Source organism: Poecilia reticulata, chromosome 16, assembly GCF_904066995.2.
Source record: "Poecilia reticulata chromosome 16, P_reticulata-male-v2, whole genome shotgun sequence".
NCBI lineage: Eukaryota > Metazoa > Chordata > Actinopteri > Cyprinodontiformes > Poeciliidae > Poecilia > Poecilia reticulata.
The window spans coordinates 12340374-12366893 of NC_088845.1; the positions used below are offsets into that span (position 1 = coordinate 12340374).

The following is a 26520-nucleotide window of genomic DNA, read 5'->3' on the forward strand; positions in this document are numbered from 1 at the left end:
CAAGTGCCGGATAATTCAATTACATTACTTGCCATTGCACATTTCTGCATTTCGGTTAAATCGTCATAAATCTCACCGTGTCCTTCTTATTATTGTATTTAATTACAGCACAAAACAAATCGATAACGCACTGCGCAACAAATTATCAGAACATTGTCGCCCATCTGCGAACAGCAAGCAGGTCCGATTCATTTTCTCCTCAACCAGGAGTCACACTGACTGCTGCTTAGTGGTTTTATTTATTTATTCATTTTTTTAGAACAGCCTCTACTTCTGTTAGAATGACAGCAGCGGTGATTTACAGGAGGGCCAATAAAGCAACGCAGGTTCACCAGTGTGGAAGCCGGAGCTTTTTATTTTTAGGAAAGAGGAAAACATTTTACAGGACAGGCTGTACAAACATATTAGTTTAGAATCAAAAACCCATTTTCACTATTTTTAAATCACTTTAAATGTCTATAAATTAATCCCCTGAACAGATCAGTCTTTACACCATTAGTCACACGTTGCTACAGGAATTGTTTCTATACAGAGGGCATGTCTGTTTGCACCTCTGGCAAAGATGAGTCTCTAAATAAATTATTTTCTTACTGCAGTAGCAAAATCTCACTCAAATTTTTATTTGAGTGCATTTATTTTGTAGGCAGCAAAAATTGCGTTGTTACAAACATGGGTCAGTTTTTATTAAAGTTTTTTTTTTAATGATTTATACCTTTTTGAGTTCTTGCTCAGGCTGGTACACTCACATTATAAAACTGCAGCAAAGAGGCATGTTGAGGTTTATTTCTACATGTCAATCTGTTTTTTATGAGTGATACGTGGGGGAAACGTTTGTCTCCTACAATCACAAACATAAACAAGCTCAAATATGTAGCGACTACTCCTAAGTCTCTGTGTTGGATGTGGATAAGATTGAGTGTTTCTCCAACACTCCAGGTAGGTTTGGTGTGAAATGAAGGATGTGTTTGAGAAAAAAACTCCTCAAGTCTGAACAGGAACCTTGTAAGGAAGCATGACAAAGAAATTTTGAACACAAAAATCAACACAGAAATGTCTCAGAAGACATAAAATAGACATTCAGTCCTGGTCATCTCAGCTCATGGATCTAAATCTTATTAAAAACTCTGGAGAGAGGATTTTCTTTGTGTGTTAGCTTCGTGCTAATGAATTATGTCAAGTGCTGTCCTATTGGCAAAAGAGCACTTTCAGGAAGCTTTAAAGGGATTTTTATTGTGCAATTTTGCTGCTGCAATAATTCTTTTAATGCTTTTAAGACTTCTTTACCAAGGTTGCCAAAAAAAAAAAAAAACTTTCAAAGTGAATCAAGAATCCCAAACACTTTCTCATCTTCAAACTTTTCAGGTTTCACACCGTCTCCTCCACGATGAACTCGATGGCGTGTTGCGGCGACTGACCCGTTTCCACCATGGTGATCTCGCTCTCCTCCATGGCGATGGTGGGAACCGTGATAGCCTGGCCTCCCAGCATCGATGAGGGCAGGATGACCACCTGCGAGGTTCCCTCGATGCCGCTGAGCGAATCCGACGGGATCATCACCGTCTCGGTGCCTTCGTCGCTCTCCTGCAGCACGTATATGGTCTGCACGGTGCCCGACTCCAGGTCCGTGGTGGTCGCCAGCGACGACAGAGCCTTGGCCCCTTCCAGCACCTTCTGGACGTGGGCGACCTCGGCGGCATGCACCACCTGCTCGGCCGCTTCCGGGGGCAGGTCGCCGTGTTGGCGCAGGTGCTTGTCGAGGTTGGGGCGAGAGCGGAAGGCGGCGGGGCAGTGGGGACACGGGTACGGCTTCTCGCCGCTGTGGGTGCGGGCGTGCTCGGTCAGACGGGCCGCCACGCTGAAGCTCTTGCCGCAGATCCAGCAGCAGAAAGGCCGCAGGCCCGAGTGGATCCGCTCGTGGTCCTGCAGGTGGGGCAGCTGGCGGAAGCGCTTCCCACAGGTGGCGCACTGGAGGAAAGACGGAGAGGAGAACCGGTCAGTGGAAATGCAAAGAGGACGGAGAAAAGGACATTTTCTCAATCATTTATCAATAAATAGGTTTAAATTTGGCCATAAAACTGACATTTTTTCTTAATTTAAAAGAAAATTAGTTTGTAAAGTCGAGATCTAACAAGATTAATCATTTTCCGTTTAATGTTCTGGACAATATGGCTGAAACTTATTTGTCACATTTGACAAATAACTTGATGATCTCCTTTTGGAAAAAATGATGTGAAGTGATGAGATAAAAATGAGTTTTTAGAAGATGTGAATCCCGTTATTAAACTATCTCAGCCCGACACTCTGGGCTGCTTCGCTTCCTTTGGACATGGAAAAGTTGATGCAATTAATTGAACCATGAATTTTGCTTTGTACAAAAATAAAAATTGACAAGCCATATGGCAGTGAACTTTTAGTAAGCATGACAGAAAGAAAGTTCACTTCTGAACGACTCAAACGAAAACAAAATGAAGATATTGGAATGGCCCAGTCAAAGTCTGAATTTGAATCCAAATGTCGCACGGGGGTGTTACCTTAAAAGCATCACCAGGCTGCTGATGCCTGAACATCTTCCAGTGTGGGTAAAAAATATGACACGATTCTGCCAAAAGTCAGTAGAAATTTCTCCCCAGCGATTCAAGAAACTCATTGCCAGTTGTCACAAATGCTTGACGGCATTAGTTTGGAGAGCTTCATTACGTAAAACCAGAATTATCATTTTCAAAACTGAGTTCATATTTTTTTGGGGGGACAAGAATCTGAACTTGTTGGAGCGTCAACGAAACGAAAACAATAGAAATCTGTGAGAGTCCAAACACTAAAGTCAGACAAATGGCTAAAACTTTTAAACAAAGGGACAGAAAATGAAGTCTGGAAATACAAATGTGTTTCCATGCTTTTCCAGCCTGAGGAGGAACTCTGGTTAGAAAAGGTTCAAATTTAAGTTAACTAAAGTAATCCCGTCAGTAATCGGCTGTTGCACCTTTCTCTGCCACATTGCTATTTCCTCCCTGCAGGCTTCCACCTGAACGAACACAATGAGCCGCAGCTAAACGCCTGATTAAACCCGAGGCACAACAAAAGAAAGACATTCTGCTTTGCTTATATTCCCACTGGGGACGCTCAAATTGAAACCGCAGCCTCTGACGGATTGGCACTGCAAGTATCTCTGAGACATACTTCTTCATATTCTTCTTCTCAGATTGCTCCGTTGGTTTCCATGCAAATATATATCCGATACGTATGTCTGGGATGCAAAATGCACGTCAGGCGGCTCAGTTTTGAAATATAAACACTTGACAACCTCCTTAAGTTTCAACTTAATGTTGCTCATTCAGCCGAGCAACGTCAACTTGTCAAACGGAAATTGCTGACATGCCACGAAGGAGTGGATGTGATGACAGAAAAATGGAGAAAAATTGCAACGTGTTGGAAAAACATCATGCCAATAAGCGACGTTAATTTTGATGGCTTTTGTGAGTTGATTCATTTCGTGGAGCAAACTGTTAACTTTTCATGTAGACGGTATTTCTGTATCAACATCTCTCTGTTCAGGGGAAATTAAGTGTTTGTTCTTTTATTTTTCTGTTCAGAAACTTAAAATGTTCTTGTTTAAATTTAATAATGTGAAAAAACTACACTTTTCTTTTTATTCAGTCAATATTTAATAGAGGTGACAAAATAAAATAAAATTTTAATTCAGCATATTTATGTTATGGAAACAAGGAGGGCCATCTTGATGCAAGAGAAAACTCGGGTTTTTGAGAAAATCTCCACGTAGTCGATCGATAAGATCAGCAATAAATTAACTCATTAATCAGTGATTTCCATGGCTAATCATAAAGCAAAGCCAAAGATTAAACCACGTCCTGTAGCCACGTCTGTAAGCTTTGGTTTGGTTGGGTTTGTAGCTGCTGTCCTGCTCTGTCGTCTCTGCATCAGAGAGAAGGAAAGGATCCCAGAATAGAATCAGGCACAGAGGGGAGCTGACAGGCTCCAAGTCAGCCCTGTCATAAATCACAGGTACACAGGGAGAGGAATCACCCTCAGGACACAAAACTGCATGAATGTCTGCGCTGTGGAATGGTCACAACCACCGTTTGTGTGTAATCATCCCCACATAAGCAGGGCGAAATATGCTTTTAAAAGCCAAGACAAATCTGGCGTTTTATGCGAGCGCACAAGCTCCGCCGCTGTTCTCACCTCGAAGGGCCTCTCGTCAGTATGTGTCCTCATGTGAACGCTGAAGGTGGAATTGTAGGCAAACTCCTTGAGGCAAATGTCGCAGCGGAAGCGCGGCCGGGATTTGGACTTGGACAGCGTTCCTTGGAAGTGGGCCAGGACGTGCTCCTCCAGGGCACTGTTGGAGGTAAATCTGCGGCGGCACGGCCTCACCGGGCACTTGAGCGGCGTCTGGCCCGTGTGGGATAAACGATGGAGATCCAGGCCCTCTTGGGTCATGCAGCGGTGCCCGCAGAGGTCACACTCGATCTGTGGGAGGAATGGAGACAGAATGAGGACAAAGTATGGATGGGATGGACACAACATCGCAGTGTGTGGTCAAACTGCGGGACAAGTACATTACAGCTCAAATGCAGCAGATAATCCTGTTGACACTCGTGGTAGGGGACGCGTAAGAAGCCTTAACGTTATATTTTATTGCAGCAGCATGATCTCTTGAAACATTTGGAACAATTCAACTTCTAACATGAACACATTTAAGAGGGAGAAGTGATTAAATAACTCAAATATACTTTATCTCAGAGGAAATTAATTGTTGTCGTAACTCATATCTTATACTCTCAGCAAGAAGGCTCTCCAGTAGCAGTCAGTCTTGTAGTGAATCAGAAGAGTCCTCTGACTTAAGACTGTTGTTGTATGACAGTCTCACGACATGACAAGTTAGCAGCGCAATAGCAGACACAATTAATAAATTATTCTAAAAAATAAATTGTTCTCAACAATAAATGCAACTAAAGTTTGTAGTTTATACTTTTTTTTTTTTAAGTAGATCAAAGTTTCTACAAATTTCTAACAAACAACCCAGGACTTTACGTTTCCAGATGAATAAATAAGATGCATCCCAGAAATGCTTTGCATTGACAAATGGACAGGGAATAAAGTCTGGGAATACAAATATTTTTCCAGATTTTTCCCATTTAAGCCAACTAAAGTAATCAGTCACCAGCAGTCGCATCTTTTTCTGCCACACCCGTAATCCACTTATCAGATCAAGGTCGACATCTTAGGGTCACCAACTCTCCATAGCAACCGTTACATGCTGCAAATTGTTAGGTGATTGAATTAAACTTTAACTGGTGTAATTTGGTTCAGATGAGACTAAGATTGAGGTTTTCGGTAACAAACACTTGAAGTGACTGTGACCTAAAAAAAAAGGACAGATATATGAAAAGCAACTCATGCCCAATGTTGGGTATGGTGGAGGGTCCATTATGCTGTGTGAATGTTTCTCTTCTGAACAACCTGGGACCGTTCTTACTGAATATTCATGCAGTTGAAACAGCAATATTAATTACTGGCCAGCAATTATTGAAAGGTTTTGAGGTTTATAAATAATTACTAATATGCTTAAAAAAAAAAGTGAAAACTTTTTTTTTTTATTGTCTGAGATATGTCTCTCATTTTCTACCAGAAACAATACTCTGTCAAATTAAAATAATTTATATTCCAGTGTTTTTTAAAATTTTTTATACAAATGTACCAGGGATACAAATAACTGAGTTCATCTGCATATTAGAGGACATTACTACGCATTCTCTATTCCTTCCAGACAAAACGGGAGCAAATATCCGTGAAACCCTGAAATGTTCCAACCTGTCCAGTGGAGCGTCCGCGGCCTTGTCCTCGCCCACGCCCCGTGTTCCTCTCCTCCTCTGACGAAGGACAGCGCTGCAGGTGGATGTCCAGCACCGACTGGTTGATGAACTGCGACGAGCAGTGAGGACAGGTCACCGGCTGCTTGTCTGCAAACACAACGTCATCAGGTTTTACCGTGTTCAAACATCTGGTCAGCCGATCCTCCTGTAAGCATGTGGCTGTTAGCACGCGCTTATAATGGATTCATAATGAATGAAACAACAAAACATGTGTTGAATCCAGATGTTGTGACTCTCTGTTGTGTCTCTGTGGACGCCGTGGCGACTGATCCACGATAAATATTAATTAAACGCTAACAATACAAATCTCAGGTATAATTAGTGATCCTTTCACGTATCTGTCAGCCTTTTTTTTTCCTTTTTTTTTTTTTTTTAAAGACCCTAAAAAATTAGATATTAGCTTCCTGGTAGAGCGACAACCAACCTGCCGCCACGTCTCTTTTCCACCTACATCAAACCAAACGCTCCTCTTCAACAGCACAACCTGAATTTTACCACCAATATGCAACATGAAGAGAGAAGGTTTGCTGCGATCAGAGGATATTGGTTTTCTAACATTTACTGACACCTTTGGAAACTTAAGAAATTAAAAATCCATGATGAAAATCTGTGGGGCTCATAAATACATCTGTGCATGTTTCTGTCTAAAATCCTGTAGAAACTAAAAGCAGAGAAACATTTCGCACCTTTTTTGAAAACTGATGATTTGGCATTACTTTCCGCTGTGGTTTAATAACTTCAATAAACATCTGCCTGCAGGAAGTCATTTGTTTTGATCAGGGATCATAATCTGTCATGTTTACTGACAGCTAATAATAATAATAAGGTATTAGCACTGAAAGGTGCTAATACCTTTCAAACATTTCTAGAGTCGATGCAAAATTTCTGCAAGTTTCAGGAGTGTAAATTTAATATTAATGTTACGACATTTTATGTAATTTTATTTATAGGTGAAGACAGACATGCGTATCCGTTTGGTTGTTAGCTAATTTTGTTTGACCTTGTGTCTGAAAACAAGTTTATATCTACTTAATAATCTTCATAATCATCGTTACCTGCATTGAAAACAAAGTAATTGCACTAAATAAAGAAGTTAATCAAAATTTACTTGTGTCACAACTGACTAACTTTATGTAGTTGTTAATTTTAGGTGTTTTTCGGTTCCGTCATGCGAGTTTTGTAACGTATCCTTAATAACAGCTGTCGACAGGTTTCACTCAGATACTCAAATCCCTGAAGTGTCAAATTATAAAAACTTTGTGCTTTGTTTATGTAAGGTAGATGTGAGCCTGCTCATTCTTCTCTGGGTAATTTATTTAAAGCTGATGAGGAAACTTGGTCAGACAAGGGTTAAAGTCTCAGCGGAGAAAAGGCACCAAACTCACAGTGAGGACAGGATTTATACCAAACAAAAACGTGTCAACAGAGTCACAATGGTTGGTCAGTGCATAAGTGGACAATTCTGGTTCCTGTCCTGACTAGATAACCTGCTAATGCATCATTTTATTAAGATCGTCTGCAGACTCTTCTGAACAATTTGTTTCTTGTAGCTGGTTTGATGCAGCTCAGTGCCTTTAATGTAGACGCTGGGTCACAGATTATTTCACACACTTACATAAATGTTCGTACCCCTCACACAGGCGCCCAGACCCCGTCCTCAAATGGTAACCTTTCTACTTGAAGTCAAGCCAAACCTCCTTAAATCTTCATATTTTTTTCCATTACGAAGGAGGTGGTAGTTGATACAACCAAATACCAAACGACAAATAATTCACAAAACAGAAACACTTTTTTAATACTATTGAAAACTTTGCAGAAACCTTAATTTAAACGACTTAAATAAATGTTTTCAGTTGAAAATGTTTTCAGTTTTGGGACTTGGAGACCCTCTTTAGCCCCTTTGTTTAGGATCCATTAAAATCTTTACTAACATAACAGGAACTGTTTATGTTTCTTTCAGGACAGAAAAATTTTTGTTTTATTACTTGATTTTATGCTAAAAAATACACTATTAACACCAAAGGGGGACCAGGTTGTGATGCCTGCTAGTGTGCTTAATGTTGCAAAAAGAAAAAAAAAAAAAATGTGTAAAACACTTTAAATAAAGATGTGCTTATGGCTCCCAGCATTTTTACTTTAAGCACCGGCTAAACGAAGGTTTTATTTTAAGATAAAACCTTAACTTCAGTAATCAATTTGACTACAAAGATAATAATACTTTGCTAATTCAAACATTAAGATTTTCTGGCAAAAGATTCTAATATAAAAAAATGACAGAAAAATCCCACCACAACACATAAATAAAAATATATTGGGTTCAAAACGTGAGAGAAATTTTCAGTATTATAGAAGGTCAGAGTAAAGTAAGAAAAATATTTCTGAACTTTTAGCTTTCTTCTATACAAAAAAATAATAATTACACAACAAACAGACCACCAATAGGGAGATTTTGAAAAAACAACAGCCACAAAACAAAGGAAGAGCAGCAAACGCATGAAATTACTTTTTAACAAACATGAACACACATAAAATCTCTTTCATTACATATTTTCAAATCCACAATCAAGACGGTTAGGTTTAGTCTTCGTAGGTGATGCTTTAAACTCTATCAAAGTTCATAAGCATCAATGTATAAAAGGTTTTCTTTCCCTAATTCTTGCAAAGCAGCAAACTAAGTGGCACTTTGTGAAAGTTTCTTGCATTTCTTGTTTGTCAGTTTAGCATTCAGGCTCATCGATTCGTCTCTATACAGCTGGTGTCCCAGATACATTTTGGCAAAGTAAACCAAACTCTCAGTGGGTCACTCTAGAAAAGCTGGCAGAGGACTGCTGGCATTGATGGCCCCATCGTCATGTCCAAAGGCCATCATGCCAATATCTTGCAATCTGCTAACCATCTGCGGTGTGTATCCCATTAGCGAGATGCACTCTGCTCCCTGCTGGGACCCTCTAATTAAACCTTTAATAAGGACAATCTCAGCTTAAAGCCTCGCGCCGATCAATAGATCAATCTCTCCCATCATCTTTCTCGGAGGAGACGCATCCCTCTGACCTCTGCTGGACGCTGACTCCTCAAGCTTAACTAATGAGGTTGCAGCGCCAACACCCCTCTGATTAAGATGAAGTGTCAACATGTTGACCCAGTTCATTTACCTCCGCCCAGCTTCTCTGCTCCTTGTGGCACACAAATCAATTCAAAGTCTGTGACCTCATGCATCAGAAGAACAATGTGCATACAGAGCGGCCGCATGTGTGGAAATAATAAAAGATAGACCACCTACACAAGTCGACATGTTCATTTATCAAGTGCTTTGAATTAATCGATAGTAATTCAGTGTTTGCTGTACTGATAAGAACATCATCCCTGATTGATTTCCATTACGGTGAGCCATGGGCTTTCATTTGGTTTTTTGTTATGCTCGTCACATTCTGTCAATTTCTTACTCCTGCACAGAACCGCTAATCAAAGGCGAAAAACACCAAGGTTACACAGAGGCAGACGTAAGCACAGATTGGATTTAGAAACAAAACATTCAAACTCGCTCTGCCTCCATGCGCCCCGTTAAGCTCACCTTGATGTATGAGCGAGTGAAGGTCCAGGTCCTTCCTGCGCTTGAACGGCTCTCCACATTCAGGGCAAGGGAACGGGTGGCTTGTGTGGAGCAATCTGTTCAGACAGACAGGGTTACGGTGAAACCGTCATTCATTATGGGACAGGAAAGTTACATGTCAAATACATGTGATTATTCTGATCACTAATCGAATAAAATACACCGACAGTTTTCATTTAGCCATTTAAACCTTTTTATGCAATATTATAATACATTTTTAAATAGGAAAATAAGCATTGTATTGCTTAAAATGCAATGACATAGTATAACTTCAGTGTACGCTTGATCGTTTGTAGCAAAGGAAGCATCTCCAGCTAAAAAAATACTTAGTAATGTTAAAAAAAATGCAGCCCTTTCTGCTTGAGTTATCACTAAAGGGTGGGACTGATCAGTTGATCTGCAATTCCAAAAACAAGAATGTGATAAAGTTTTTTTTTTATTATCACTTCTGTTATCACAAAATATAAATATTACAAACATATTTTAATAAACTTTGAAGTTAACAGATAGACAAATTAAGAGAGGGTGGATAGAAAAATGGATGGATGGGTTGAATTTAATGGGAAACTGAAAATGGCAAATATTTTCTCCTGATACTGTAAAGTTTTCCCAACTTTACAGAGGCAGAAACTTAACCTCTGTGGTAATGAAAATATGAGTTTATCATATTTAAAGGCAACATTTCCAAACTGCAGATGCTTTTAAATAGATGGTTTTCTGGGGAAAATGTTTGTTTTCCAGCAGCTGAATGATCTTAAGAATACAACCAGAGCTACAATGGAATGCTGTGATAAAATGGCCCAGTCAAAGTCCAGGTCTCAATCCAATCAATAACTTGTAAGAAGACTTGAATACTGACATTCCCAGACACACAGTGTTTAATCTGAGTAAGATGAAGGTACTTTGCAAAACATTTGGGTCACAAAAGCTGTTAGAGTAAAATCTACAGCTGTAAGTGTTTCTGCAAACATGGCGTGAAAATACTTCAATCAAATCCCAGATTTTTCCTGACTGAGTGGGAACTCAGAAATTAAACCTCTGAGGTAAGACGAGATCATCACAACTCCAAATATAAAAGACTCTGAAGACCGACTTTAAAATTACAGACCTGTGAAACCCAGCTACAGAAATGATGGTTTGCTTTTCGCTACACTCGTGGGAGGATTACCAGGATGTGCATACTTAGCCATACTCCAGTTCAAATGAAGGCATTAGCTAAGCGTATAGCAGCTAAAGATAAAAGAACAGCAGTAAACTGGGAGGAGTCGCAGTTAGGACATGAAAGACTATATTTATCCATTGCATAACGTTACGCCGAGTATAGCCTTAGGGGAGGAGAAAAGTGTTAGGATGTATTCACCTAATGCCGCATTAGGGCTGTGAAGGACCAAAAAAACAAAAAAAAACAAATGCTGCAGTTCCAGCAGTTTATCATCATCAGAACAAACGCAGGCGGATGTTTGTTTTAGAAACCATATCCTGACAGAAACTGTACGCACAAATTATTCCCCATTAACTTAAACAACAGTAGGTAGGTAGAAAAGTTGAAATAAGTTTTACCAAAGGTGAAAAGCAAGGTGAGTGTTGGAAACCAGACGGTTTCTGTCGCCTGTTAAAAAGACAATCAGAAAAACTAAACAGGGAGAGCCGACGCTGAAGGAGTAACCACTTCTGACAAGGCATCTCTCCACCTTACCAGCTGTTCGTTTATATGAAGTAGACGTAAAAATCATCAGGAAACCCAGGATGGCTTTGATTGTGTGACTTTTTTCCTTTAAATCAATCATTTGAGTGATTTGAAATAAATGAAAATCAACACTGAAAATGTAAAATTGCTACTTTGTCTTTCACAAGATAGAGCATACAGCAGAATAGCGCATTTAGAAGAACAACTAATCAAGGGCATACTGAAACTGTAAACAACATTAACAAATAATATATGAATTCATTAAAAACGTGCTCTGAAAACTATTCATACTTTCTTTTTATTAGATTAATGTATTTCTTATTTAGGGACAGCCTGGACTCAAGTCCTGTTTCTAAGTTAAATTTCAAAATATGAGCTGCAGATCTGTGTTAATGTGCCTCGCCGCCAGCTTTAGGAGCCACTGCTGTAAACGTTCTAGTGGTGACCCATTAAGGGAGCCGTCCTTGGATAACATTTTTTTAAAGGGGCAACCATTAAAAAAATATTAAACAGGAAACCAAATGAACCATCTGTCCTTTGCTGTTGATCACTGATTTGTTTCAGCTAATCAGATCAATGGAGTACAGCCAGTTTGAAAAAAATTCAGTCCTGCCAAAATCATTTCAGAGACGATTAAAAGAAAGGGAGAAAAAAAAAAAAAAAACGCTTTTTCATGGCGAACAGCCTTTAATGTCTTTCAAATATAACCGAGGCAACCTCTTTGCTGAAAGTGTGCATGAATGAAAATGAAACACAGAATTTGGTCCGACTCCATGAAAAGCAGTAAGTTATTTATTTAAAAGGCGTACAGCATTTGGTAAACAGAATCAAGTCCAGATCATTTTTTGATGATTTTACAGACTTGTATATCGGCGTAAAATGGTTTTTTGCTATCTTTTGAAATGATGGTCACTTTTTTATGTTTTCTGGCTTTCTACATATTTATATTTAGTAATTCAAGAGCCAAGGCACATGTTTAATTTTGCTGCATTTGTATCAACAAGAGAAAATTGAGTGGAAATGTAAGTCATCGTTTCTGTTCTTCCAAATTTGTATTACAAACACACACTGTCACGTTGATATTCTCGCCGCTCGTCAATGAAGGAGGATATGACCAGGCTGGTCCATCTTCCTGTTATCATTATCATCTTAATTTACTGAGCCTCCAGCTGCCAATCACATGCAGGCTCTGGCTCAAAGGAGCCCAGACATCTGCATGTCTGCTGCACAGCTTAAAGGTCTAGCACAGCATTCGGACACAGCTCAGTTCTCACAGTTCCCGATGAGAGGAGGCAAGGTTATCTAAATCCTGTCCTGGCTCTATATTTGAAATGTAAACAGAGTTCAGAAAAATGACTGAATACCCACAACCACATGACATTGTGTAGTCGGCAGCAGACATACGGACCAAAAAACATAATCATAATAACAACAACAACAATAGAAGGAGAAGGTTATTACCTGTGGTCGTTAAGCTGTTCTTCAGTGCTGAAGTGTGAGGGACAGTTTGGACAAGCGAAGAGCGCAGAGCCGTCGCTGTCAACGCTACACGCCTGCGATGACAGACACAATAGTCCAGATCAATAAAAAAGCCATTTCCCAACATGTTATCATTGTGAAAAATAGATTTAGTGGCACTCCTATTAGAAAGCTAATGCATCTGTGGAATACCCCTTCAACTTGTCTACATGTTTAGATGCTACAACAAAATTTAATGCATTTCATGCGACAGACCAAACAAAAGTAATAGAAAACTGGAAGGAAAAAGACATGTGGTTTTCTATCTTTTTATAGCTAAACACTCAAAAACGGAGGACTGAATTTCTTTTCTCTGATATCCTAAAATATAAAGTGCTACAAATAACTAACTGTCTTCACAAGTCCCATCATTAGTAAACAGAGTTAATCTGTCTGTAAATAAATTTCACCCTCCAGAGGCTCATGGTAACTCTGGAGGAGCTGCAGAGATTCACAGCTCTGTTCAGGGAATTTATTGACAGAACAAATGAGGCACAAAAAATAACCCTGCAGGTTATTATGTTGTCTGACATTATGAGGATAAAGTCAAACAACTGAATAATAACAGAAGAATAAAGTCAATATTTTGAGAATAAAGTCATAATATTAAGTTTATTCTAGGATTATATTTTTTCATTTTTTTAGCGTGGCTTTAATACTCCATCATAATTTGTCATTTTCTGGTTTATCACATAAAATCTTAACAAAACACGTTTCGGTTTGTGGTGACAAAATGTACAAAAACTCTTGAGTATAAATTACTTTTGCAGAGCCCTGTAATGTCAGCTTCACATTTCAGAACCGGTGTTTAGAGGAGAAACAAGTAAAAGCGTTTACTGGTTTGCGTCCCCTCTTGCGCGGAGGCTCCGTTGACGAGTGAATGAGGTGATGTCTTTTCAGGGTGGTTGCCTGTGAGAAGCTTTTCCCACAAACGTCGCAGCAGAAGGGCTTGTTGCCTGTGTGGTTCATGCTGTGGCGCAGCAGGCTCTGGGAATTGGTGAATGACTTTGTGCACACCTTCACAACAACAACGAGGATTAGTCAGATATACACAATTATAGGAGTTTTAATTACTTGCTGGGAAACAAAGACACGTGTATAGTCGGGTGCAATAATGAAAAGGCTCTCTTGATAAATTACAAATTATGTTTTTGACTATAAAACAGCTGAAAATGTGATGCTTTTTATTTATTTATTTCTTTTGCAATGAAGAAATCCTTTCATCCTCATCATAAAAGCCCTCACAACTCGTGAGGGATTCTTTTTTTTTTTTTCTTTTATAAAATCTGTAGTTTATCCACGGATGCCCACACCTGGCAGACTGCATATATGTACGCTTAATCCAAATTTAATTTTTAAAACATTACCTGTTGTTCAAAGACACAGGGGGACCTGTCAGATTTAATGAGGCCTGAGGTTCAAACTGTGTCATCCTCCACACTTAGAAGTATTACATCATCTCATCAAAGTCAGCCGCGCGACCTAAATGATCTTTGCATCAAAGCAAATCATCCCTCAGGTTCAGGGAAAGGGACACTTTGATTAGGCTTTCTGACTGGCACCTTGCATGTGAAGAGCTTCTCGCCAGTGTGGCTGTAGACGTGGGTGCGGAGGAAGACGCGCCTGGTGAAGGTTTTGCCGCAGTAGGGGCACACGTGGGGCAGCGGCGTTCTGGCCCAGTCTTGCAGCAGCTTGGCAGGTGGAGGCTGGTTTGTGTTGTTCGTCTCGCCTGCACCGCTGCCCTCCGAGTCGTCTTTGGAGGCTTTGGTTCCTGATCATATAAGACAGGATGTGTTGAGAAGGATGACATCATTTTTTTTAAATTATGGTGCCAGGCAAAGCATTTATAGACTAGTAAGAAAATTGAGATGTTCCATTAAAAAATGTCAATGTATTTTATTGGGATTTTATGAGACGTGCCAACAAAGCTGTCAAGATTAAAGGAATATTGTAGTTTTCAAATTAAAACCAAAAAGAGCATTGGCATTCAGACCGTCTCTGATAGCTGTAAATAAAATCTAGGCAAGGCAAGCAACAGCCAAATGTCTCAGCCATTAGCTGTTCAAACCTGGCAGAGACTGATGCCCCAAAACACTTGCAGCTTTAATTGTGGCGAATGATGATTCCACAAAGTATTTTGTCTCAGGTGAAAGGGACTTGAATGCAAATGCATGTTAAATAATCTATCATTTGTAGCGCTGCACCGATTGCAGTTTTTTGGCAGATTAGCCATCTTTAAAAAACCTGACTGGCCGATGCTAATGTATTTTGTCTGAAATGTCGCTAAGTATAGCAATAAAGTTGCTGAGTTGGCAACAGTGGGGTGACTATTGTTAACTGCAAACATGCAGACATGCCCTGGTGAGCCCATCTTCACTTACATGTGAAGATCGCCTTCACATCTCACATGATTAAGGAAATTGGCACCAACAAATTCTCTAAATTGGCACCCCTAATCACTTTCTATTAACTTAGAAAGCTGCATTAAAACACATCAAATAAAAGTAAAACGGTATGAGTACATTTGAAAAACCGTAATGATTTCCACTGACCTTGTAGTGAACTGGCACTTAGGATCCTGAATGAAGGCCGGCCCCTCTTCGGAACCGGAGACCCCGATTCACCAGCAGAGGGGGACAGCAGTCTCTTTGAGCTCTGGGCCCCGTCCTCACAGCTGACAGGGGCTGATTCGTCGCTTACTTCAACCTCGTGAGTCTCCTCGCTCACTGAGGTGAAGCGATGCTGCAGCCGGTGGTACAGGAACTGAGTCGTGTTCATGAATTCGTCTCCGCAGTGGGAACAAGTGTGCAACGGCTGGCTGAGGCTGTGCTTCTCCTTACGATGTTTCGCCAGACCTTTATCGTCTCCAAAGCTCTCCCCACAGCGGGTGCAGAAGAACAACTCGGGCTGTGTAAACATGCGCGCCACAGTGCTGGAAGAAGAAACGCCATCCTGCGCGCTGCCCCCGTTGTTTAGGGCGTAAACCTCCGGTGTGACTTCAGGGACCACCGCCACCGTCTCCTCGCCCTTCTGCCTGTGCTGCTTGCGGTGATAGAGGAAGAGCGTGGTGTTCAGGAAGCTTTCTCCGCACACGGAGCAGCGGTGCAGAGCCTCCTCGAAGCCGTGCTGGGTCTTACGGTGGGACACCAGCTCAGACACCAGACCGAAACACGAGCCGCAATCAACACACAGCAACACTGGCTCCGGCTTCGGCTTCTTGGTTATGCCTCTCCTCCTTGGAGACGAATCGTCCGAAGCAGAAACCTCAGCGGCAAGACCGTCTGGGGTCTGAGACGAGGACGTCTCTGGAGCTTGCGTCTCGCTTCCATCCTCGGTATTCACCTCTGGTTCTGGTTGGACAGTGTTGCTGCTTTCGCTATGCGGGGCAGAAGAATCGTCTTGACCAGCTGCTGCGGCCTGGCTCTCAGAGGCCTCCGGCTCGCCGTTGGGGTCCTGTGCTGATTTGGACCCAGCTTGTTCACACGTCCCTTCTTTACGATGCTGCTGCCACTCTTCGAGGCTTTTGAAAAGTTTATCGCAATCCCCACACTGGTATAGGATTCGGGGCTGGTCTGTTGCTTGCCTTTCAGCGTCTGAAATGTCCTCCAGTTCTTTCTTGATACTCTGCACAGAGGGAAGAAGCGACTGGGCTTCGAACTGAGGGGCGGCGCTCCCTGAGGGGTCGCCCTGTGAGCCATCTCCCTGTTGGTCCACCACTCCCCTGGAGATGTTTATTACATGTTGCTGTGAAAAGGAGAAAAGGCAATTTTATAATGTTTCAGTGTTTCACACAACCTTCATTTCTTTTATTTAGGGAATTACACAAGCTTAGCCTTTTTTCTTTTTTATTAAATCCATCCTGCAGTGTTCATCTTTACATCGTATTTCTCTTAAAGGATGCTTCCTAACAGATTAGGATATATTCCTATATATCCTATTCTTATATAGATTAGGATATATAAGACTACGGCTATATTCTTATATAATGAGATTTCAGTGTGGTCAGTTCTGTCTATTTTGAGCTCTTTTCAGAATGATCTGTTTTAGGGTATCTTGGTACTTTTAATCAAAATAAACTGATGCTGACCACGCACCCAACTCAACGTTTTCATATATGAAAACGGTGGCAAACATGCGCAATTATACAGCTTAAAACTTGGTACTTCATAATGAAAAGCAGAAGTATCAACACAAATGCAGGAAATGGTTTCTTTATGGTAAGTCAACAACTAATCACTTGTCTTTTTCAGCAGCTATTATACAGTACATAAAGGGTAAAACCAACAGACCAAACATGCTGGAGCTCAGCTTGGGTTGCTAGGTGAGTGTTAATATGCCTTAACAATTGAGAGGTTTTTGAAACAGCTTATTTCCCAGACACCAAAAAACAGCTCTTGGACTGTTTTTAGAAGCTCTTAAAACCCAGACGGTTGTACAAAAACCTTGTAAAATGTGAATTTTGCACAATAGGTTCCCTTTACGTCAGTGAGAAATGACCATTCATTGCTGGGGAATGTATTTAGAACCAAGGTTCCTCTGAGAGGTTCAGGTAGCCCTCATACGGCCTCACCCTGTGAGACAAAGCTCAGAAGAGCCATCGATGCTGAAGAGGTCACTCCATAGGGTTTCATCCACTTGAATAACAACAGAAAGAACATCGAGGTCGAGTATGAAGAAATTCTGGAGCAGCTTCAATCAGTCCAGTTCAACATGAGTCACACACTATTGATATGTGGGCTGTAGTGATATTCAGATGTATGAGCCATAAAGGCCACCTTCTGATGTGGTCGGGCCATTTCAAAAAGCCTCCTGATTGTAATCACATCTTAAAATTAACGCGCATTTTAATCCTAAAGGACTACTAACTCCTAATAAGCAGGAAGTGAGTCACATGTGGTACCCTCTATTGATGACTTGTACTCAACACTTCCACAATACACTAATAATGATAGTATTTTTTTACAACATGACTGGTTAAAGCCTTCTGAAAACATTTAATGCTTAGAAACCTTTTTGGGCATCAATTCAGCTGAGATGTGGTGCTGTTGTTGCCTGGGAAACTCTTCAAGTAAAGTGAATACAACTGCCGTTGGAGTCCCTAATTACTGCAAAGCAGGTAATTAAACAGGAAGCAGAGCGGAAAAAAATGCAAAAGCAAATGCAAATTGAGAACCGCCTGCTGCGCCATTAGACAGCAACAATATCATCAAACCATGAGCCTCGCTAATGTTACGTGCATATCACCAGTTCTTAAAATAAAAAAATGATTTAAAGAAAAAAGTCATTTATATTTTAAGGGGGAAAAAAATCACTTATTAGTTGTACTTATTTTTCCCCATTTTGTCACATAATAACTGAAATTTACTGGTATTTTATGTGACAAATCAAAGAAGTGCATAATTGCAAAGAACAGGCAAAATAAAATTTGAGGGTTTTTTTGTTTTTAAGTTAAAGTAACAGGAAGTGTAGCATGTGTTTCTATTCTATTTCGTTTATAACTCAAATTTTCTGTCTTGAAACGCAAATTTACATCCTGAAAGAAATTCTTAACTGGATATTGGAGAAAATTTAACAATTGTACACTTTCACCTAAAACATTAAGGTGGTGTCAGAGCTGCTGTCCTGTTGAACGGTGTACTCCTGCTGCAGGCTCAAGTCTTACCAGATTTTTTGTATCTTGCTTACACAAACTGCATGATGCATCCACCCAAGTTGTGTTAGTTTCCCATCATGCAATGGGTTTTGCATGTAGCCTGACACTTTTGGTCTCCTAAGAACCAGAGCACCTTCTATGAAACAGGCCGGATTGGTGGAGTTGTCATGTTAATACTCATTATCCATAAACAGGCTGCACTGGATTGTGTTTAGTAGCTTTAGAGTAAAGGGGGCTGAATATAAATTCAAGCCACATTTTTCTCATTTTGAAAACTTTGCATCATTTCCCTTCCACTTGATAATCATGCATTTCTCTGAGTTAATTTGCCATAGAATCTCATTAAAAAACTACATTTGTGGTTGTTGCAGCAAAATGGAAAGAAGTTGAACAGGTATGAATACTTTCCAAGGTACTATCATACACTTATATGTCTCTTCATATTAATAATGTCATTTTGTTGTTTAAATTGTTTACCACTGTGGCAATAGTAAACCCTCAAATAATCATAATATATCTTACTACAACCTCTTAAGAGGTTTGCATCTGCAAAGTGATACTCGTTTTCTAGAACTAGTCACTATCTAATATCTAATCTATCTAATAAAATATTTCTAGGAGGGTTACAGATTTTGTACAAAGCTACATAGAAAATTATGTCACATCTACAGATCAGTATCATGACTGCACCAGTAGAACAATAATGGATGATAATTTTGACCGCATACCTGTGAATCTTGTTCTTTCGATATCTACCCAGATCTTATGACCGTAGATGAGGGTAGAAACATAAATCGATCTGTAAATTAGGAGCTTCACTCTGACTTTTTTTCCCCCAATAACATAAGTAAAAAGTAAATTAATCTAATCTGAAAATAAAATGAAAAGATAAAGGAAGAGCTGGGGGAACAACTCGGTTCAATTCTGAAAAAATTAAAATTAGAAGCTAATTCTGACTTTCTGCAGAGAGATCTGCACAGCATTCTCCACTGACCGGCTGCACGTTAACAACCAGATTTTAAATTAACGTCACATTACAGCGACGGAAATTACAACAACTAATGCAGAGTGCAGACACGCAATAAACCTACTTATGGCGAATCATGTGCCAGGAACCCATAAGCTACGGAGGGTTTATAGCGTTTCTCCAGCTGCTTCATCCATGAGAAGGCCAACGAATGATCGGTCAGGAGAAAGAGCGGCACTGACTGGAGCATTTCTCATGCCCCTCTTCCCGCTGGCGACTCAGGACGCAATCTGTCTGTCACAAGTGTCACAGTGTTTTATAGACGCATGTTTAAGACTGTAAAGGATGGAAGTCCGGGCACAAGCTCAGACAGCCATGCCCTGAAGCTAAATGAGGCCCAGAGACTGCTTTTAACCCCCAGGGCTTTTTGAAGCTGTCAGGGGAAAGGCAAAATAATAAAGTGCCACATTTGTCCCAACACTCGGCTCAATCTGTCCAGGTTTAGCACAAAAAAAAAGAAACCTTATTTTAGAACCCTGAAATGTTGCTCTGACTGAATAAACTCCACAACAGGGTTGTGTAAATGGAGCACAACAGAAAATAAAAACATAAACACGTCATGCAAAACAAAATCTGCATGAGTCTCAATTGTAAATGTGGTCAAATTAAAAAAACAAGTGGATGTAGAATAAATCCAGAAACAGTGACGCAGATAGTGGACTCGCCCACAGAAGAACTGGATCATCCCAGATTTCTAAAGCAGCAGACTGTTCATTATAACTGAATCATGGGGAACATTCTGGTGATTCATCTGAACTCGGCGGATATCATGTAAATATGCCACTGTGGACCTCAATCTGGCCTCCATCTTTGATTACGTTCTCCTCTTCTGCCCCTGATCTCTTTGCCTTTTTCATCTGCAGTAAAGTCAATAGAAGCTAAATAATGAAGTAGTACTTACTCATACTTATCTAACGTATGCTTTGAGAAGCTGCCCTGTTATTTTTACATTAAACAGTTGCATCCAACAACATGTATGCATGTCTTATAGCTTTATGAACTTTATAATCACTCCTCCTCCAGCGTTATACACAGCTTTGTCTCATTAGTGACTCATTACTTTAGTAAACAATGTGCTAATGAGTAATTCTGTTGTTATGTTGGCGAGAAAGCAAAACCAAGTAAATTTAAATTAAAATTACATGCATACATTAATTAAAAAAAAGCTCAGTGTAACCTTGGTTGAGAAGCAGAATTTTGCTCTTTTAATGTCAACACAGACCTAAAGAGGGAAACCAGATGCTGCTGTTCAAATGGGAGTGGGTGAAACTTGTGGGTGCTTGACACAAAAAAAGCATAAACAAACTAATAAATATATATTTGTGCATTTTAGGTGTTCTGACAGACAAGAAAAGCAATAATATGAAGTTACTACTGTTGAGTGGCAAAGGATAGTTGAACGTTTTTAAATAACGGCTCAAAAGGTCTCGTCACTACAGCTTGCCTCTAATGAAGAGGATAAAGAACATATTTTTACATTTCAGTTTAGCAACTTCTACATTTTTCAGTAAAAATGCATCAAAATTGCACCACAAAAATAAAAAATCTCATACATAATTATAAAGCTCATATTTTCCCATTACTCACAATCCATAAAGTCCTGCTGGTTAATCTGAGGTCGAAATTATAACATCAAAGCACATCTAAATCAGATAATAATGTGAGGTGACCCTTTAAAATGAGCCAGTAAATAACCACAAACATCTCAATGTTAAGTGCTTAAGTGATCCCTCCAAGGTCGCCATTAGTATGATGGGTAGCAGGAAACTGTATTTCATGACTACAGATTCACTTGTCAGCTCAATGTCGGTGTCTAAATACGACCCAGAGGTCTTATGGGATCATTTAACGACAAACAGCTAAAACACATTTTATTGCTTCCGTTTCCAAGTTCCGTTTCCAAACTCACATGAATAGCGACACATTTGAATCAAAGTAACCAGGCGCTGCATGTTCCAGTGCTCACCTGTGTCTGCAGCACTGGAACGTCAGTAGGGGCAGCTCCAGATGTGCTGGACTGATCCTCTTCAGCGGTGCATGTCAACTGGTGCTGAAGGACTTCTTCTAGAGTATTAAACTCCTGGTAGCAGGGGAAGCACATGTACACCGATGTAGTCTCCATGACTGCTGGGGGAAAACACATCATAAACATTTCATAAGAGATGCAGAAATACAAAACTGGCTTAGATGGAAGATAAAAAGAAAAGGTGCAACAGTTCACAAAACTAATCCATGCTTTGAATATTTGAGAAAGATCTCTACGTGAAGCTTGTACAAATTCTCTCAGCAATGCATCTTAGGTTCGGTTGTGAACATTGCCCTCTACTGATAAAAAGGAGTGCATGCAACTCTGAGGAAGCCTGGGAGCAAGAGCCAAGATTTCCTGAAGTTGCCAAGATGAGTCATCGCGTAGTGAGCCTGAGCTGATTGTTATTTTCACCATGCAGGTCGCTGCTGAAGTGGAGACCTCACACACTTCCTCCCTCCCTCTCTCTCTCTCTCTGTCTGCTTCATTTCATGGTCTGAGCCGAAATTTGTCCTAAACATCAATTAGAAACGTATTGTAATTGGTCTCAGTGGAGGTGCAGTCAGACTCATGCTGCTGCTGAGAGGGGCAACAATCAAAACACTATCTCTGCAGCGTTTCCTATCCAATCAAACCTCACGGTGCATAAAATACTGAAGAAAAAACCCCCAAGAGATTCAGATCGGAAAGGCTCTTTAATTTACTTGCATTAATATAGAGATATGAAGACGTAGCAGATATTCTGTGATCATTATTTTGTTGGAAAGTCTGATGAAAGATCTTTAAATAATTCAGCAATAGTTCATCTTTTTGGACAGTAAAATCTGCTCCAGAGTTTGCTCCAAATGCAAGAGCACATCTTTTGAAATAAGTGTTGAGGTTTAAACATTTGATATGGTTTTAACAGTGAGATGTATGTGAAAATGACTGGTGACTACTACATTTACTGCATTCAATTCATTTCAAAAGCTTTCAAATATAGATTTGATGATAACTTTTGAAACTGTTTGGCAAAAACCTGCTTATTTATCACCAAAGTTGTTAGAAATGAGTAGAATTGGCATTTTAACAGTCAAAGTTTCATGAAAATTCATAAGAATAAACGTCTGCAAACGTTACATTTTATCACTATGACTGGACTCCATGGTTTGCTACTTTCCAAGTAGAACCGGAAAACATGTAGGAAAAAAACTAAGAGTGATTCAATTATTTTAAAGCGTCATTTTTATTAGTGCAATTGCTTGTGGAAGAACAATCGTGGGTTAGATGTTTCTGGTTTTACAGGTTCTTATGCGCCTTCTCAGACAGGTCAAAAAGGGAAATATTCTGTTCATCACTGCATTTTAGATTTTAAGCAAAGTTTGTTTGAATAGAAACGAACCTTGTTATGTTTTTACACACTTATCAAAGACATTAGTAATGCACCATTACTGGTGGATTTCCATGCACCAGTCATGGAAATCCAATAATTGTTGCTTGACTGGCTCTGAATGGCAGCTCAGATAATGAAGAATGTAATTTATTTTTTTCTCTAGTCATCAAATGCATTAAAGAAAAATAATAATAAATAATAATAATAATAATAATTTCCAGTCTGGAAAAACATCAACAAACAGCATTTTGTTTGATACATTTTGTTTTAGGTTTAGTAAAAATAAGAGGCATGTTCAGTTTCTATTGGATTCAAAGCTGCATATTAAGCAACTTTTTTTATTTTTTAATTTCATGGACTGAGTTGATCGTTTTAAATAAAGTCAAAGTTGAGTTAGCATTTAGTCCCTGCAAACAAAATCAGAACTAACCGATCACACCTGTAAGAAAAAGTCGATATTTAAAAGGGATCAATTCGTAATGTCTGTAGTTTTTTAGTGGCAAGATATTGGAAAAAGAAAACAACAAACAGCATTAAAAGCAAAAACAAAAACAGAAATTTAAATTCAATAGCAGCATATTTAACCCATTTTGGTCTCTATGTGAAGTGCCAATTAACAACAAATATAGCATTTAGGAAAAAACGGCTCAAGCTCATACCAATTACAGGGAAGCCAATTTGGCTCAGTTACATTTCACATCCAATTAAGTCCAATCATATTGTTAGATACATTTCCAATTACATACAGTCACATCTGATCCTGTACTAGAGCAAGTTTGTGTTTATGTTCGTTGAAATCCTCATTAGCATCATGCTGCATCTGCTATTCTTCCTGGTGTCAGTTTACAATCTACTGTGTGTGCTACAAGCCTCCTAAGTCTGAATAGAGAAGTAAATACATACGTTTAAAAATATATTGAACATTTTAAAATAAAATGGACAAAAATAAACAAGTAAATTCTTCAATAAAGACTTCATTTTTTTTTTAACTCATGCTTCATTCAGGATCCATTTTCAAATGCATATTACTCTTCTCCACTGTTTTGCTATTGACCTTTAAATCTACATGTCATTTTCCACCATTAAAGCCTCTTATAGGCAAAATTCCCCTCAGAAGATTTTAGTGTATCACCATATTTGCCTTAACCTTTGCACCTTGCACTGCATGTTATTACAGGTATGCTAAGAGAACAAGGGGAAGACTGCAAACTTGACACCTGTCCTGAACCCCCCAACCCCCAAAACATCCTTTTTAAAAATGAGGGTAAGCCACAAAACGTCATTGCTTAAAAAAAATTAATCAATGAGCATATAAGCAGAAAATCAGATTGAAGGAAGAGATTTGGTAGAAATTAGGGCATTTTTTTCCCCATTTTAGTTTTTAAAATACCTGAATTTGCACATTACATTTATATTTTTGTGTTTATGGTGACATAATTTTAAAATATAAAAGTCAGATGTTATGATCCGTTTTTCAATGCTTTAGTAGCATTTTTACAAAATATATTTTTATTTCAATAACTTCTTGGATGGCTACTTTTTATTTTACTCCAGTAAAAATATGTTCACATGTAGTGCTATTCTTACTTGAGTACAATTTTTGGGTACACTACCACCACTGGTTGAATGCAATGTTCAGTTTCTGAGAATTTCAAGCATTAATTGACTAATAATGAAATAAAATCACTGTGTGATATGCATCTGTACAATACGAGTCTCCTTTTTGAAATGAATGACCGAAACAAGTTAAAACTTCTCAATAAAAATGTTATTGAGTGCAACAATACATGTTTTATTGTGAAAATTTACATTTATTGTATTTATTTGAAGTCGTTTTATCTGTTCATATTTTATAATAGTTCCTATACCTACTACCTATACTTTACGAAACATATTTATTTATTCTTGTTAATACTCTACTATAAAATAAGTGTATCGTGGTGAAGGTTAACACTAACATGTAACTGATTCAAAATTAACAGGTTAGCAATGAAGAGGCCATAAAACGGGTGTATTATGAATACTATTTAGTTATGAGTCTTTATGCACCTTATAATGTGAACTGTACCTTAATGGACTCAACGTGGTATCAATTATAAGCTAGGGGATTTGTCACATTAGTGTGAAGGATGACCTAATGGTAGCCAACACTGTGTTTACTGCTTAGCTAGTGTCCGCTGCGACTGATAAGAGGGCAAAACTGTCAAATAAATAAAATACTGATTACATTCTATAAGCATAAACTATTTCAAAATGCTAGCATAATGTCAAGCCCTCATGTTTCCGTGTTCCTGGGTGTCCGATTAGCAGCGACAGCCAGCTAACATGACCGTTCAAATGTAGGCTAAACGGGGTTAGCAGCCGTTAAAGACGGTGGCTTTATCTATGAGCAGAGCAGCACTGCTAACATGGCCATCTTTTTTGTAACATGGCTAACGTGTCCCCGGCGTGGCAGGCGGCTTCTGCCGCCAGCTTGAGCCTTCTTTACGAGGGTCGAAGCCACATTAGCCGGAGTCGGTGCTCCGTTTTACAACTTGTACTAGTGCTGCTTACTTTCTGATACCGAGGAGAAGAAGAAGAAGAAAAGACTCAAGAAGGAGGGCGGGATGTGCTTCTTCGGTGGTATAATGGCGGCGTCAGACTAAAAGTTAACATTAGCTGTCTCCCCCCGTTGAAATCCTCCATATGCAGTCACCACAGGTAAATGTAGCAATGCGATATTTTTTACGAAAAACAACGACAACAGCTTAAAATAAGTAAGAATAATATAACAAAACTCACCGCAGACATACGTTAGTCGTCGAGGAGGAAATAGAACAACTTCAGCTTTTTCTCATTCTTGATAGGCTCAACCTGATTGGCGGAATGTGTCTCTTTGTCCACCAATAGGATTCAACTTTACAAACCGCAAGGATTTTGTAGTCCAAAAGCCCGCCACTATCAACGACAATGCTGTAGTAGTAGATTCATTCAAAGACGTAGATTACAACTTTTTTTTTTTTTTTGAAAATATGCTGTTTTTATACTTAAAATACTTGCAGACATTCTTTATGATCCACAGGAGTAACTTTTCATTTATCTATATAGAAAAATCTTCCTTCCTTCCTTCCTTCCTTCCTTCCTTCCTTCCTTCCTTCCATCCATCCATCCATCCATCCATCCATCCATCCATCCATCCATCCATCCATCCATCCGTAAATCCAGCCATTTATTCATCTGCAGGTTCTGCATTTACAGTCTGACCAAAATAAAAATATCCTATGAGGTCAATGGTTCAAATATTTACCAAGAAAATTGAGCCTGGAAACCCTCAATTTGCCACTATGCCTGATACATTTATTCTAAGCCCTGTACTGAAAGTGATGGATTATTAATATTTCATCATTCTTAGTCTTATCTATTTCAAAGTGCCTTTTGTGATAAGGGTCCTGGATGTGCGTCCACAAAACTCTCATGGTAAATCTGTGGTCCAACAAAAAGTTAGACAAAAATTAGCACAATAAGTTCAAGCAGAACATCAGGTACACCTAAAACAGCCACATAAAAAAAAACAGAGTAGTGAAATAAAAAGTTATATTCACAGTGTGTCCAGGTAAAAATGTTTCAAAGACGAACCAAATGACTCAAAAGAGTCTCAAAAATAAATAATGAAAGCAATGAAGGACTAAACAAAATGTTCTATTTATTAAATAAAAATGTAATAGGTTTGATTGTGTTTTTCACTGGATTAAAG

At 39.2% G+C, this 26520-nt stretch overlaps 1 protein-coding gene across 5 annotated transcripts; it reads right to left on the minus strand.

Moving 5' to 3' along the window:
- Positions 1-327: 327 nt before the first annotated feature.
- On the minus strand, positions 328-25855 carry znf574 (zinc finger protein 574). Of its 5 annotated transcripts, none has more exons than XM_008431306.2 (10): positions 25580-25855; positions 21356-21513; positions 15262-16453; positions 14272-14480; positions 13547-13726; positions 12653-12744; positions 9466-9560; positions 5833-5981; positions 4201-4488; positions 328-1965 (listed from the first exon to the last, which is right to left on the minus strand). In XM_008431306.2, the coding sequence occupies exons 2-10, from the start codon at positions 21509-21511 to the stop codon at positions 1366-1368; spliced, it is 2961 nt and encodes a 986-aa protein (XP_008429528.2). In that variant the 5' UTR covers positions 21512-21513; positions 25580-25855; the 3' UTR covers positions 328-1365. The 5 variants fall into 5 exon arrangements, with proteins under 5 accessions (XP_008429528.2, XP_008429527.2, XP_008429526.2 ...); XM_008431305.3 differs by having other exon boundaries at positions 21356-21516; positions 25569-25855; XM_008431304.3 differs by having other exon boundaries at positions 25569-25854.
- Positions 25856-26520: the final 665 nt, after the last annotated feature.